This window comes from Artemia sp. Qi Xiang Cuo, chromosome 21 (genome assembly GCF_049724085.1).
Source record: "Artemia sp. Qi Xiang Cuo chromosome 21, ASM4972408v1, whole genome shotgun sequence".
NCBI lineage: Eukaryota > Metazoa > Arthropoda > Branchiopoda > Anostraca > Artemiidae > Artemia > Artemia sp. Qi Xiang Cuo.
This window is the reverse complement of record NC_142814.1, coordinates 52,696,334-52,710,806: the sequence shown is the minus strand read 5'-3', so window position 1 is coordinate 52,710,806 and position 14,473 is coordinate 52,696,334. Positions and strand designations below refer to the sequence as shown.

At 37.2% G+C, this 14,473-nt stretch overlaps 2 protein-coding genes across 2 annotated transcripts; both read left to right on the top strand.

Moving 5' to 3' along the window:
• The first annotated feature begins 8,632 nt into the window (after positions 1 to 8,632).
• Positions 8,633 to 9,301, top strand: LOC148939727 (monocarboxylate transporter 13-like). The gene has a single exon (XM_089106960.1). The coding sequence runs from the start codon at positions 8,633 to 8,635 to the stop codon at positions 9,299 to 9,301; it is 669 nt and encodes a 222-aa protein (XP_088963086.1).
• A 4,137-nt stretch (positions 9,302 to 13,438) lies between these two features.
• Positions 13,439 to 14,107, top strand: LOC148939726 (monocarboxylate transporter 13-like). Its single transcript, XM_089106959.1, has one exon. It carries the CDS (start codon positions 13,439 to 13,441, stop codon positions 14,105 to 14,107), a length of 669 nt encoding a protein of 222 aa, XP_088963085.1.
• The last annotated feature ends 366 nt before the right edge of the window (positions 14,108 to 14,473 follow it).

Below are 14,473 nucleotides of genomic sequence, written 5' to 3'. Positions count from 1 at the left end.
ACTGAAATATGATCCAAATCTAATCCAAAAATAAATATAAATAATAATATATCGTCGATATCAATAATTTGAGACAAAAAGATATTTTCTAATAGTCCCATTATCCCCAGGGCTATTTCATCTTATTGACCTATTTGCTCATATTTTGTTTGTTTTTTGTCTAGGCAACTTGTTTTGATAGTTCCTTATTGTAGGTTTTCCTTGTTTTGCATTTGGATCTTTTTATTTTTTTTTACGAGGTGAAGCTATGGGTAAATCTCTCTGCGTTACTAGTGTTTACTAAAGGGAAGTAAGCATTTCGATTTTGACAGAGAAACATGTAAACAAGTCGATCAATTTGCCATTAGTTTTTGTGAATTCTTGGGACGCAAAGTGAAGTCACTGACGTATAATAGTTTCCGAGAACTAGCATTTTGCATAGGGCCACATGAACTGCATAAATAATTTATAACGTTTAAAAAAAATGGTATCATTTTAGAAAGAAAATTGCAAAGAGAAAAACTGCTTGGTCTCACTCAGCCATTTGTAGGTGTTTTACAATTAGCTGAATGTATTTTAAACCCTAAAAGGATACTCTCAGTTCTCGTTGGCCTGCTTTTATTTTCATTGTACTCTACGGGAAACGATGCTTTTTGATTATTGCGCTTCTCAACACCGCATGTCTTACGTACGGATTAAAGATCCACCTCTATTACTCAAGAAAAAATACATAATCTTACTTGTGATTATTCTCAATGACGGAATTTCTAATGAATTCTTGAGGTAGATAATTGGTGACAGATTCTTTTTTTTGAACGAATATGAAAAATTAGTTTGCTTCTGCTATTCAGGTTGATAGAAATACTATATTTATAACTAGGATAACTATTATGTTTCTGTATGCTAACAAATTATTCTTGAAATTATTAATAGTCTTATCTTTGCTCAATTATTACGCTACTGCCAGTTTTTAGCTGTCAAATGTGTTGTTCGAGCCAACAGAAAAATCTTGGCTGTAATTGGTGCGACGACGACTTGTACATATTTTTGTCAAATGTATGCTGTAGGTTGTCTAGTATTTTAAAAATTTCACAGAAAATTGCATGGCTAATTTTGGTCGTCTTTTCTTGTAATTAAAATCAAACTACTTTCTTATTGGGGGGATTTCTAACTTTCTCATCCTTGGTAAATTAACTTTATTGCATTTCAAAGGGATATGGATATTAGCTAAGTAAAAAAGGGCTTAGAAGCCTTCGAAAAATCGTAATTACTGGTGCCGGGCGAATGAGGGAAAACTTTCAAAATTGGATTTACCGGGGACGCTTTCTCTGGAAGGACTAAATAAAAACAGAAATATTTTAAAGGAGTTTCGCATAATTCCTGCCCTTATGTTTGAATGTTGGCCAACTTGCATGCTAACACGCATGGCTGACATTGGGGTAAGGCAATATCATTGCTTAAGGAAAATGCATGAAAATACGCAGAAGTTATGAAGTTTTAGCCAAACTTTCATAACAACGATTTTTACTTGAACAACTTTATGTAAACTTTGTTTATCTAACAACCACACATCATAAGCTCTGGCCCACTCTCAGCCAGTTACATATATCTTTAAAGATTTATGAGGGAACTAAGGTTTTTTGGATACTCAATCTAGTATTTTTTGAAGATTTTATCAATAATTAGCAAGGTTTGTTGATTCTCTAGTTTAACGTGGATCGCGTACGTATTATTCAGTTATCGCTATACCCTTGCTTACACAATTTACTATACTAAACTTGTAAAAAAAAATATTTCTTTTTATGTATTTAAGAGAAAAGAACTTTTACCTCCTTTTTGAGTTTAATTAACAGTCACGATTAATATTTTCTTAGTTTTATGTATCGTTTGGTAACGGATACGTTTTGGGAGTTCCTTGTGGTGAAGAGATCTCTGAGGAGTCCTGGACAGTTGTATCATTTATTTGGATGTTGGGGTTTTGATTCCTAATAGATACGTTATTGTCCGTTGGAGGGTTTTGTTGAATAGACTCCATTTGGGGTTTTATAAGGTGATGCCGGGCTTGATTTGGAATTGTGAAATACAAGGGTTGTGATGGCCCTTCGTTGTAATTTTTATCAAGTATATTTTCCAATTGGGGGTTGAGGGGTAGGTCAATTTCAACTGTGAAATAGGTTGCCACCATTTTCTCTAAGTTTGAGCAAAATTCTCTTTGTTTTTGCAATTCTCTGTTGATTTCGGTTTTGTTTTCCTTCAGTTGTTTCTCTAAGCTGCCCTGGTGTAGTTTAATTATTTCTTTTTGTGCTTTTAAGTGGTCGTATTTATGCTGTAAGATTAGGAGCTTTACTCGTTTAGGTGCCGGTGCTTCTTGTACCGCTATTGTCGCAGATAGAACAGTACTGTTTCTATAATCTTGCACTTTTTTTACCAATTTCTTGCATTTTATTATATAATGCTTGTAATTTTAGGAGCTTGTCGGGATAATTATATCCCTTAACTAGCCTGGCGTGGCTTATTGATTCTATTTCATTCTGGATTTTGGCGGTCTGCTCCTTAACTTCCATAAGCTCAGTCTCGATTAATTTATCCATTTGTTTAGTCACTAGGACCTCATTTATTTTTTTGTTCATTTTTTCTGTGGAAGCCTTAACTTCACTAAGAGATTTAAGTATGGCTTCTATCATATTCTCGATTTTCAATCTTTCTGTTATTAATTGTGCCGAAGCGTCTAGGAGTTTCGATTGCATCTGCAATAGCTGGTCCATAGTTGTTCCGTCTGTAGCGAGGTGGCACTAGGTATTTTTTTTGGGGGGGGGGGGTGAACAATTATTGTTCTACTTCTATCCTCAGGTTTTTTTATCAAGTCTGGATTCAGTTTATCTGGGAAAGTTAACTATTAATTTCCTTCGACCTTTTACGGGTAGCTTTCGTTGAAGTTTCGTATCCATACACATTTGTTTTAAGGTTTTTATTTTAAATATTTAACCTACTCATATCGTCTTAACGTTATTTTATGAGTTTTTGGGGTACTTGATCTCTAGACATATTTCCATTTATCTGGTTTTTTAATTATTCTGCCAGATTTTGTGGTAACTTCCTGTTCGCTTTCTGGCGTTTTATTCTTTTTTGACTTTCCCATAGAGATTAGGTCAAATTTTTTGTACTGCTTTAATAAGAATTTTTGACCTTTTAATTTAGCCTCTTTTGCATGTGCGGTTGCCGAAGTTGGTTTTCGTTTTTGTGCGTCTTGGGGTTCGTCTGAAGCTGATTCATTGTTGGATTAAATAGAACTAGTCCCTGAAGATTCACCAATAGGGTTTTCCAGGGTGGTCCTTTGCAATTTTGGAGTATCTCCTGGCATTGCCACATACATTTCACCTCTTCTCGAAGTAGAGGGTTTATTGTCTATTTCTCCGAGCTGAATTCCTGTTTTAGGGGAGTTAAAAGATTCTTGAGAACTCTGGAAGGAGTCGAAACTTTGTGGAGAGTGTCTCTATTGTTTGAATGCCATATCATCGGGGGGAAGGTATTTTTTGTAACATGGTCTGTCGGGCTTGACTTTGGATACCGTTATATGATGATATTGTCCTAGATTTTCATCTTCAGGGTATTCCTGGGTCTAAGGCAAGGTAGTTTGCCTTGCTTTTATAGGATAATTGATGATGTCCATAGTTTCTCTCAAATTTTTTTTATTTGTTTCACTGGGTGGAGTTTTCTTTAATTTTACACCCGGGGTTTCCATAGATCTCTTAAATTCCTCCTGTAACGATAAGGGTCTCTCTATCGGGGTCGCTGGTGATACCATATCATCTGGAAATCTTTTGGGAGGACAAGGGGTAGAAATTATATCGGGGAAAAATTGGGTTTTTGGGTACAGCGTGTAGTCTAATTCTTCTGAGCTTTCTGACGATGAACTTTGTGCCTTTTTGTGGTATTGTTGCTATGGGTATTAAAGATTTTATTTTGGGGATGACTAGATTTTTCATGGTTAAAAATTCTTCAAAGTTTTTGTTGTCACTATTATTTTCGAAATAGTCTTGTTTGAAATTGAAAGGTTTTAACTCGACTAGCCTTTTTTTGGGGAATTCATTTTCAGCATTTGACGAATTGGTAGATGAGGGTTTCGGTGCCCATCTGTCTGGGTACTTGGCCCTTTTTATACGGCTAACGTGTGCCTTGTATATTCTTTCGTTGTAAGGGTTTATTATTTTAAAAATATAATCATTGTCGTATTTTTTGATTATTCTGTAAGGTCCCGGATACTTATTGGAAAGTTTTTTGCCTTCCACCTTTGCCTCATTTTTTAGATAGACACAATCTCCTACCTTAAAATTTATGTTCCCTTTGAATTTGGATTCGTTTTTCAACTCTTGGTTTATTTTACATTTTTCTAATTCTTGTCTAACTATCTTATAGGTTTTCCTCATCCAATTTATAAAATCTTGCTTTTAGTCCTCGGTATTATTGTAATACTGTCCGGATTCTATAACTTCCTGATAGGGTATTTTAAAATCGCGTCCAAATAAAAGATAAAATTGACTTTCTTTAGTTGTTTCTGAATATGCAGTATTAATTACATTGGTTAAGTAAGGTAGATATTGATTCCAATCGTTTCTGCTGTCATTTGTATAAATGCTCAAGACATCGGAAAATATTTTATGCCTATTTTTAATTTTGCCATTTGCTCGGGGATGGTAGGGGGAGGTCACCAATTTCTTTATTTTAAGGGAACTCATTAAATCTTTTGTTACTTCAGAAACAAAATTACTTCCATTATCACTGAGAACTTTGTTAGGGACGCCAAATTTTAAAAATATTTTCGCTAGTGCTTTACTCGTAGCGTATGCGCCTTGATTTTTCAATGTTTTAGCAAAAGTGAACCCGAAAAAGTGATCTATAACTGAAAGAATGCAAGTATGGCCTCTGTTGGAAAAAGGTAAGCCTCCACTTGTTCCATATAAATCAAATGAAACAATGTCGAAAGTAAACCTCGCTACCGGCACCCTTGCCATTGGGGGATGGGGATAGGTTCGGAGATTCTTTCTTAAATTACATGATTCGCAATTGCTTATGAAGTCTTTGAGTTTGGTTAATGCTGAAGGAACAAAGAAATATTGTTTTAATCTATGATAGGTTTTCGTGATTCCCAGGTGTGCGCTTGTATCTGAATGAAAATACTCAAAGGCAGGTATTGTTAGTTTTTTGGGTAATAGAGGTAATTTCAAGGTTTGGTTTTTATTTGTTTCGCCTGTTACTATCCTGCAAAGGATTTCTTCGTATAAATCGTAATAAAAATTGTCTATTTCCCTTCTCAGGGCTTTGAACTTATCAGGGAGGTTATCAGAATTCACAAAATAATTAATGAGAGTCAAACACATTTCATCCTTAATTTGGTTTCTTTTAATGTTAGCCAGCGATAAGGGGCTATGATTAATTTCGTTTTGTTCCATTTGGGTTTTAGGTTTATTCTTCTTGTGTTATCGTTTACTGGGATTAATGGCATTTATTTCTTTGTTTTCTTTTATCTGAGGATTTATTTTCGGGGTATCTACTCAAGTAATCACAGGGGGCATTTTGTTTACCGGTCAAATGTTCAAACTCGTAATCCAGATCTTGGATTTTCATTATCCATCTAGCTAAGATTCCTGTTGGATTTTTGAATTTGCTTAGGTACTGTAAGCTTTTATGGTCCGAACGTAGCTTAAATTTCGACCCACTAAATAATGTCTAAATTTTTCTAAATGGTAAGTTATAGATAGTAGCTCCAATTGCGTTGCAGAATAACTGCTTTCGCCTTTCGATAGAGTTCTACTTGAATAGCATATGACTTTCTCTATATACTGAGGGGGTTTTTGTAGAGGATTGGGGTAGTTTTCTATGGGGATTAATTGAGAAAGGATTGCACCGATGCCTAAGGCTGAAGCATCAGTGGTGACTACAAATTGTCTTTTTTCAAAATCAGGTAGCGACAATACTGGTTCAGAAATAAGTGCTTTCTTGAGAGTGTCTAAGGAAGTTTGAGCTTCCTGCGACCAGGTAATATTTTGGGAGGTCCCTTTAGTTAGGTCCGTTAAGGGTTTTGGAATTTGGGCGTAGTTACGTATGAATTTTCTAAAATAACTGGTTAAACCAATAATGGCTCGCAATTGTTTTATGGTTTTTGGAGGTTTGAGATTCTCTACACATTTTATCTTTTCAGGATCTGGTGATATTTGACCTTGGGTCACTATCATTCCCAAAAATTTTATTTCGGATTGAAGTAGGTTTACTTTTTCACGTCTACATTTCAAATTACCTTCTCTGAATTTTTCAAAAATTTTGGCTAGTGTGGCTAAATGATCCTCTGGGTTTTCTCCTACACAGATTACATCATCTACAAAATTAATAATATTCTCTACGCCTCGTAATAAATGTAACAAAGGTCTACATAGTGCACTTGAACTAGTTTTGAGTCCAAAGGGTACTCTTAAATATTCATGAGCCACACTCTGTCGTAGAAAACGCCGTTTTATGAACGTCATTATCTGCTATCTTAACCTGATGATAACCTTGTTTGAGGTCGAGGGATGTAAAAAAAATTCTTTTGATTGAGATGGAGTCTAGAATTTCGTTGATTCGGTGTAGGGGAAACTTGTCGCTAACTACATGCTTGTTCAAGGCTCTATAGTCTACTACAAGCCTAGGGTCCTTGTTCTTTTTTGGCACTTTTATAACAGCGAACAAATACGGGCTTATACTTGGGCGTATAATATTGTTTCTTTCTGATTCGCAGATTTTATTTTTAATGAATTTTTATAGGAATGAGGGATGCGATAGGGTTGTTTAGCTACAGGCAATCCTGTAGTTTTGATACAATGTTCATAGAACGGTATCAATCCAATGTCCTCTTCACACGTAGAATATATATCTCTAAAGTTCCAGAGCAACTCACATAATTTTTCTCTTAATTCCGTATCTTGGATATGATTTAATTTAAATTTTTCCAAAAATTAGGGTCTTGTTAGTGGGTACCTATTCTTTGGATTACTGACACCAATAGTATTAACTAAGCTCCTATTGGAGTTTTTCCACTCGTTTAGCTCGCGCTCAGAAATCTCCTGTATTTCAACGAGGCATGTTCGCCTTTTTAATGTAATCGTATCATTTTCATGTGTATTGGTCAACCAAATAAAACCTTCTCCGTTTTCATATAAAAGGATCTGTTCTTCACAAAATAGATTTTTAGGGATTTCTCCACACGGGGATGAAACCCAAATTTCGGAGTTGTCGCTTATGGGGGTGGCTATTTTGGAGATTTGAACTCTTTGCATTGTTTTTGGGGATCTTTGTTTTACGCACCGCGAATCCTTAATATTTTTCTTCCAAACCATTTTCTATTAAGTTAAGATTGGCGCTTGGTTGCGTCAATTCTTCCGCTTGTGGGGTTGGCTGGAAGAGGACAGTATTGAGATTTATTATTTCGTTCCATAACCCATTACCCTAACCCATTATTACCCTTTATCAATCAATTAGGGGAGGCAGTTGGTGTTGCTGAAGTCTACACGGAGTTTTGTGAAAAAGACGTGGAGCTATCTGTACCTGACTTCCTAGACGTTTCAGAAATCAAACTATATAACGGTCTTCGTGCTGAAGTGGGTAGTGATCAGACTTCCCTAGATGAGTTTAGTGCTACAATTGATTTAAATTTTGCAGGGAATTCAAGTCCTATAGCTGAAGCTGCCATTAGAGCTAAATGGATCAAAGAAATTGGCCCTGATTTTGACTTTGTTGTTGCTCAACTTTCCAAGTCATCTCCTAGCTGTCGTCTGGGTATTAGTTTACAAGAAATTGTTGATGGTGAAAGTGCAAGACATTTTCTCCGAACCATCTTGCCTACTGGACCTGTTGGAAAAACTCATAAGCTGAAACCTGGAGATGAACTGTTGGAGGTCAATGGAAAGTATCTAGTTGGGTTAACGCATCAAGAAGCTGCATCTACGTTTAAGGAGTTGCCTCAAGATGTTCATATTGTTGCTGCCCGGTGTCTACTATACACTGAATCCATTTCAGGATCTCCAATTCTTGGATTACCCGAGAACCCTTCTTTGGGGGCTAAAATTAAAGACACAACCTTTGATCCCATTGACTCCACTATCCGTTTTACTGATGAATTTATTAGTGGTGAAGAAGTAGAGGAATTTGATAGGGTTTTGTCCCTTCTTCACCAGAGAATGATGCCAAATCATTTCAGAGGACTATGGGTGCTGTTGGACCAGTGAACGGTGTTGTTGACAGTGGGTCATTGTCATGTCGGCTCTCATGTGCCATTTAATCGTAGATGGAACTTGCAGCACTTTATCATTATACTCTGCTGATATTTCGAACTTAGAGGAAGAGTCATGGCAAAAAGAGTCATTGCTTGGGCTGGCTCTATTAAGTGGAGTTTACATGACTGTCGGTGCATTTGCTACTGATCTGTCGGAAGTCATTGGTTATAGGCAGATTTCCATAATTAGAGGTATTGTTGGATCCATCGGCTTTTTTTGGCGTCCCAGGCCACAAATATTTATTTTTACATACCAGCCTATTGTATTATGGGAGGAATCGGACTTTGGATGATTTACAGTCCTTTTCTTCTTCTAGTTGAAAAGCATTTAAAAAAAGGAACCATGCCATGGGCATTACCATACTTGGCTCAGGCTGTGGAATGCTAGTGTATACCCCTTTTGCCGCTTGGCTCCAAGGTCAGTATGGCTGGCGTGGAGCTCATATAATGTATGGTGTCCTTATACTCAGATCTTGTATCTTTAGAATGCTGTGCCGTGCAGTTGATCTAAGAATAAGACAAACAAGAAAATCAAATAATGTCGAAGAAGAGGCAATTGAGGGAAAACGGAATTGGCTTCGTTTGTGTACGCCAAATTTTAGATGTCACCTTTTGAGAAGAAAACACCTTGCTCTTCAAGCAGCGTGCAGCGTTTTCGGAATGCTGGGTTACTACGTGCCGTTCAATTTGATGAATTATGTAGCTGTTTCAAAGAGTATCGATGTAAATTTAGCATGTTACATATCCTATGTGATGGTTTCGTCAAACATAGTCGGCCGTTTATCGGCAAGCTTTATTGCAGATATCCTGAAAATAGATGTCCTCCAGATAACCACCATTTCCACTGCACTGAGTGGGGTATTCATCCTCAGTTTACCGCTCGCTGGTGGATTTACTGCAATGGCGATACTTTGTGGCCTTTATGGCCTTGTTGCAGGCATAATTATCACGCTTATTTGGACTATCAACAGAAGAAGACCTAGAGGTCCTAAGGGAAAGCATCAGAAAACTAAATAATGCTATGAACGTGACTTTACGTGTCCAAAAAATACAAGCTAGCATAGCCAATTATCAGAGAAAAAAATTGAGGCGCTTTCAAAGAAAATCTAGAAGACAGTAAATATAATGAATTACTTGAAGAATGAGGTGGACCGTGTTATATTGGATTAGAGCCTCAACATGGTGTCACTCGACATAGTGACAATGTCGTTACTTAACCTAGCAACTAATGTAAGCAAATTTAAATTCGCATTATTTGCCCTTACTGGAGGAACCTTATCCTACGACCTGGTAGATCCTTCCAACCTAAAAAGTATCCTGGACGAAATAATAACACATCTAACATTCGGTCTACATCTACCAACAGAGCCAGAAGTAGCAAACCTATTCCACTATTACACAAAGCGAAAAGTTCACATCACGGAGATAAACGAACAATTATTTGTAGTAGTAACAATTCTATTAATAGATCAGCAATCTATATATGACTTATATAAAATTTCTACGTTTCTAGCCAATATAGGCAAAACCAATTCATTAATGACTATCACACTCGAAGCGGAGTACTTGCTAGTCGATCAAAATAGAAGGAAATATGCCTTAGCTAACCCACGGGACCTTAAGGAATGTGTAGCATTAAAAAATCTAGTATGTCAGCTAACCCTGCCTATTTACAACGTGAGATCCGGATCCTGTATGTTAGATATATTTTTAAAAGAAACCCAACAGGAAGAAATTCCCAATTCGTGCGAAGCGTTAGTAGAAAGTAAATAACGAGACATATTTATTCATCTTATAAATGATCTGTAGCTATATGGTGTTCCAAGGGAAACAGTTGGGACCATATCATGTTATAATAACACAGAAAGAATCGATCCAAGTTACAGAACCAAATTACTACTACAAGACGCGGGAACAATAACCACAAAACAAGGGTGTGATTGGTAACCAAAGAAGCCACAGTACAAACACCATTGATAACCACAAGCACGAATATAATAAGCCCTAAGGTAATCAATTTCAAACCAGTCAATTTATCGTACACCATTCCAAATATTAATAACGAGGAAGTGAAAACCTCAATATGGTCAAAAATAGAGAATGTCAAGGGAACTTTACCGCTTGAACAAATAAGAGAAGCATCAGAGTCCCAAATTCCGGTATTCTCTAACGAAGACCAAAGATTGACGTATTTAGAAAGTAGATACTGACTATTTTCAACAAATTTTTGGTGAAACATTCTCCTGACAATAGGCTTCGTGTTCATGATTTCCCAGACTATAAGAACTTTATTAACCCTGAATTAGGGAAAAATTATTAGAACACGTAGAAAAAGAGTAAAGACAGATCACATCGAGTCGAGTGAGATGCAAAACCTAAACCAAGAACTCCCTGATAATCCTTAAGCCAAAAAATAAGGGAGGAAATGATCGAGGGAATGGGAGTAGAGGTCCTCATTCGTACCATGTCCAGTCCCACCTCTCTAATTATTGTTTGCTTGAGCCCATGCAGCTGTAAAGATAAAATATGCATTTCATAGGCGGCATGGACGCGCGTAAACAGTAAAGGCTTGAAAATTTATGGTAAATCAAGACCTCTCGTAAACCCATTTAACCTACCTCATTTGTAATTAGATAGTTGAAAGTAAATGCAAAAGTAGTCGAGTGTTGAGGAACATTTAAAATATATTATAGTGACCCAAGGTCAAAAGGATTTTGACCTTGGGTCACTATCATTCCCAAAAATTTTATTTCGGATTGAAGTAGGTTTACTTTTTCACGTCTACATTTAAAATTAACTTCTCTGAATTTTTCAAAAATTTTGGCTAGTGTGGCTAAATGATCCTCTGGGTTTTCTCCTACACAGATTACATCGTCCACAAAATGAATAATATTCTCTACACCTCGTAATAAATGTAACAAAGGTCTACATAGTGCACTTGAACTAGTTTTGAGTCCAAAGGGTACTCTTAAATATTCATGAGCCACACTCTGTCGTAGAAAACGCCGTTTTATGAACGTCATTATCTGCTATCTTAACCTGATGATAACCTTGTTTGAGGTCAATGGATGTAAAAAAAATTCTTTTGATTGAGATGGAGTCTAGAATTTCGTTGATTCGGTGCAGGGGAAACTTGTCGCTAACTACATGCTTGTTCAAGGCTCTATAGTCTACTACAAGCCTAGGGTCCTTGTTCTTTTTTGGCACTAGTATAACAGCGACCAAATACGGGCTTATACTTGGGCGTATAATATTGTTTCTTTCTGATTCGCAGATTTTATTTTTAATGAATTTTTATAGGAATGAGGGATGCGATAGGGTTGTTTAGCTACAGGCAATCCTGTAGTTTTGATACAATGTTCATAGAACGGTATCAATCCAATGTCCTCTTCACACGTAGAATATATATCTCTAAAGTTCCAGAGCAACTCACATATTTTTCTCTTAATTCCGTATCTTGGATATGATTTAATTTAAATTTTTCCAAAAATTAGGGTCTTGTTAGTGGGTACCTATTCTTTGGATTACTGACACCAATAGTATTAACTAAGCTCCTATTGGAGTTTTTCCACTCGTTTAGCTCGCGCTCAGAAATCTCCTGTATTTCAACGAGGCATGTTCGCCTTTTTAATGTAATCGTATCATTTTCATGTGTATTGGTCAACCAAATAAAACCTTCTCCGTTTTCATATAAAAGGATCTGTTCTTCACAAAATAGATTTTTAGGGATTTCTCCACACGGGGATGCAACCCAAATTTCGGAGTTGTCGTTTATGGGGGTGACTATTTGGGAGATTTGAACTCTTTGCATTGTTTTTGGAGATCTTTGTTTTACGCACCGCGAATCCTTAATATTTTTCTTCCAAACCATTTTCTATTAAGTTAAGATTGGCGCTTGGTTGCGTCAATTCTTCCGCTTGTGGGGTTGGCTGGAAGAGGACAGTATTGAGATTTATTATTTCGTTCCATAACCCATTACCCTAACCCATTATTACCCTTTATCAATCAATTAGGGGAGGCAGTTGGTGTTGCTGAAGTCTACACGGAGTTTTGTGAAAAAGACGTGGAGCTATCTGTACCTGACTTCCTAGACGTTTCAGAAATCAAACTATATAACGGTCTTCGTGCTGAAGTGGGTAGTGATCAGACTTCCCTAGATGAGTTTAGTGCTACAATTGATTTAAATTTTGCAGGGAATTCAAGTCCTATAGCTGAAGCTGCCATTAGAGCTAAATGGATCAAAGAAATTGGCCCTGATTTTGACTTTGTTGTTGCTCAACTTTCCAAGTCATCTCCTAGCTGTCGTCTGGGTATTAGTTTACAAGAAATTGTTGATGGTGAAAGTGCAAGACATTTTCTCCGAACCATCTTGCCTACTGGACCTGTTGGAAAAACTCATAAGCTGAAACCTGGAGATGAACTGTTGGAGGTCAATGGAAAGTATCTAGTTGGGTTAACGCATCAAGAAGCTGCATCTACGTTTAAGGAGTTGCCTCAAGATGTTCATATTGTTGCTGCCCGGTGTCTACTATACACTGAATCCATTTCAGGATCTCCAATTCTTGGATTACCCGAGAACCCTTCTTTGGGGGCTAAAATTAAAGACACAACCTTTGATCCCATTGACTCCACTATCCGTTTTACTGATGAATTTATTAGTGGTGAAGAAGTAGAGGAATTTGATAGGGTTTTGTCCCTTCTTCACCAGAGAATGATGCCAAATCATTTCAGAGGAATATGGGTGCTGTTGGACCAGTGAACGGTGTTGTTGACAGTGGGTCATTGTCATGTCGGCTCTCATGTGCCATTTAATCGTAGATGGAACTTGCAGCACTTTATCATTATACTCTGCTGATATTTCGAACTTAGAGGAAGAGTCATGGCAAAAAGAGTCATTGCTTGGGCTGGCTCTATTAAGTGGAGTTTACATGACTGTCGGTGCATTTGCTACTGATCTGTCGGAAGTCATTGGTTATAGGCAGATTTCCATAATTAGAGGTATTGTTGGATCCATCGGCTTTTTTTGGCGTCCCAGGCCACAAATATTTATTTTTACATACCAGCCTATTGTATTATGGGAGGAATCGGACTTTGGATGATTTACAGTCCTTTTCTTCTTCTAGTTGAAAAGCATTTAAAAAAAGGAACCATGCCATGGGCATTACCATACTTGGCTCAGGCTGTGGAATGCTAGTGTATACCCCTTTTGCCGCTTGGCTCCAAGGTCAGTATGGCTGGCGTGGAGCTCATATAATGTATGGTGTCCTTATACTCAGATCTTGTATCTTTAGAATGCTGTGCCGTGCAGTTGATCTAAGAATAAGACAAACAAGAAAATCAAATAATGTCGAAGAAGAGGCAATTGAGGGAAAACGGAATTGGCTTCGTTTGTGTACGCCCTATTTTAGATGTCACCTTTTGAGAAGAAAACACCTTGCTCTTCAAGCAGCGTGCAGCGTTTTCGGAATGCTGGGTTACTACGTGCCGTTCAATTTGATGAATTATGTAGCTGTTTCAAAGAGTATCGATGTAAATTTAGCATGTTACATATCCTATGTGATGGTTTCGTCAAACATAGTCGGCCGTTTATCGGCAAGCTTTATTGCAGATATCCTGAAAATAGATGTCCTCCAGATAACCACCATTTCCACTGCACTGAGTGGGGTCTTCATCCTCAGTTTACCGCTCGCTGGTGGATTTACTGCAATGGCGATACTTTGTGGCCTTTATGGCCTTGTTGCAGGCATAATTATCACGCTTATTTGGACTATCAACAGAAGAAGACCTAGAGGTCCTAAGGGAAAGCATCAGAAAACTAAATAATGCTATGAACGTGACTTTACGTGTCCAAAAAATACAAGCTAGCATAGCCAATTATCAGAGAAAAAAAATTGAGGCGCTTTCAAAGAAAATCTAGAAGACAGTAAATATAATGAATTATTTGAAGAATGAGGTGGACCGTGTTATATTGGATTAGAGCCTCAACATGATGTCACTCGACATAGTGACAATGTCGTTACTTAACCTAGCAACTAATATTAGCAAATTTGAATTCCCGTTTTTTGCCCTTACTGGAGGAACCTTATCCTACGACCTGGTAGACCCTTCCAGGATAAAAAGTACCTTGGATGAAATAAAAATACATCTGACATTCGGTCTACATCTACCAACAGAGCCAGAAGTAGCAAA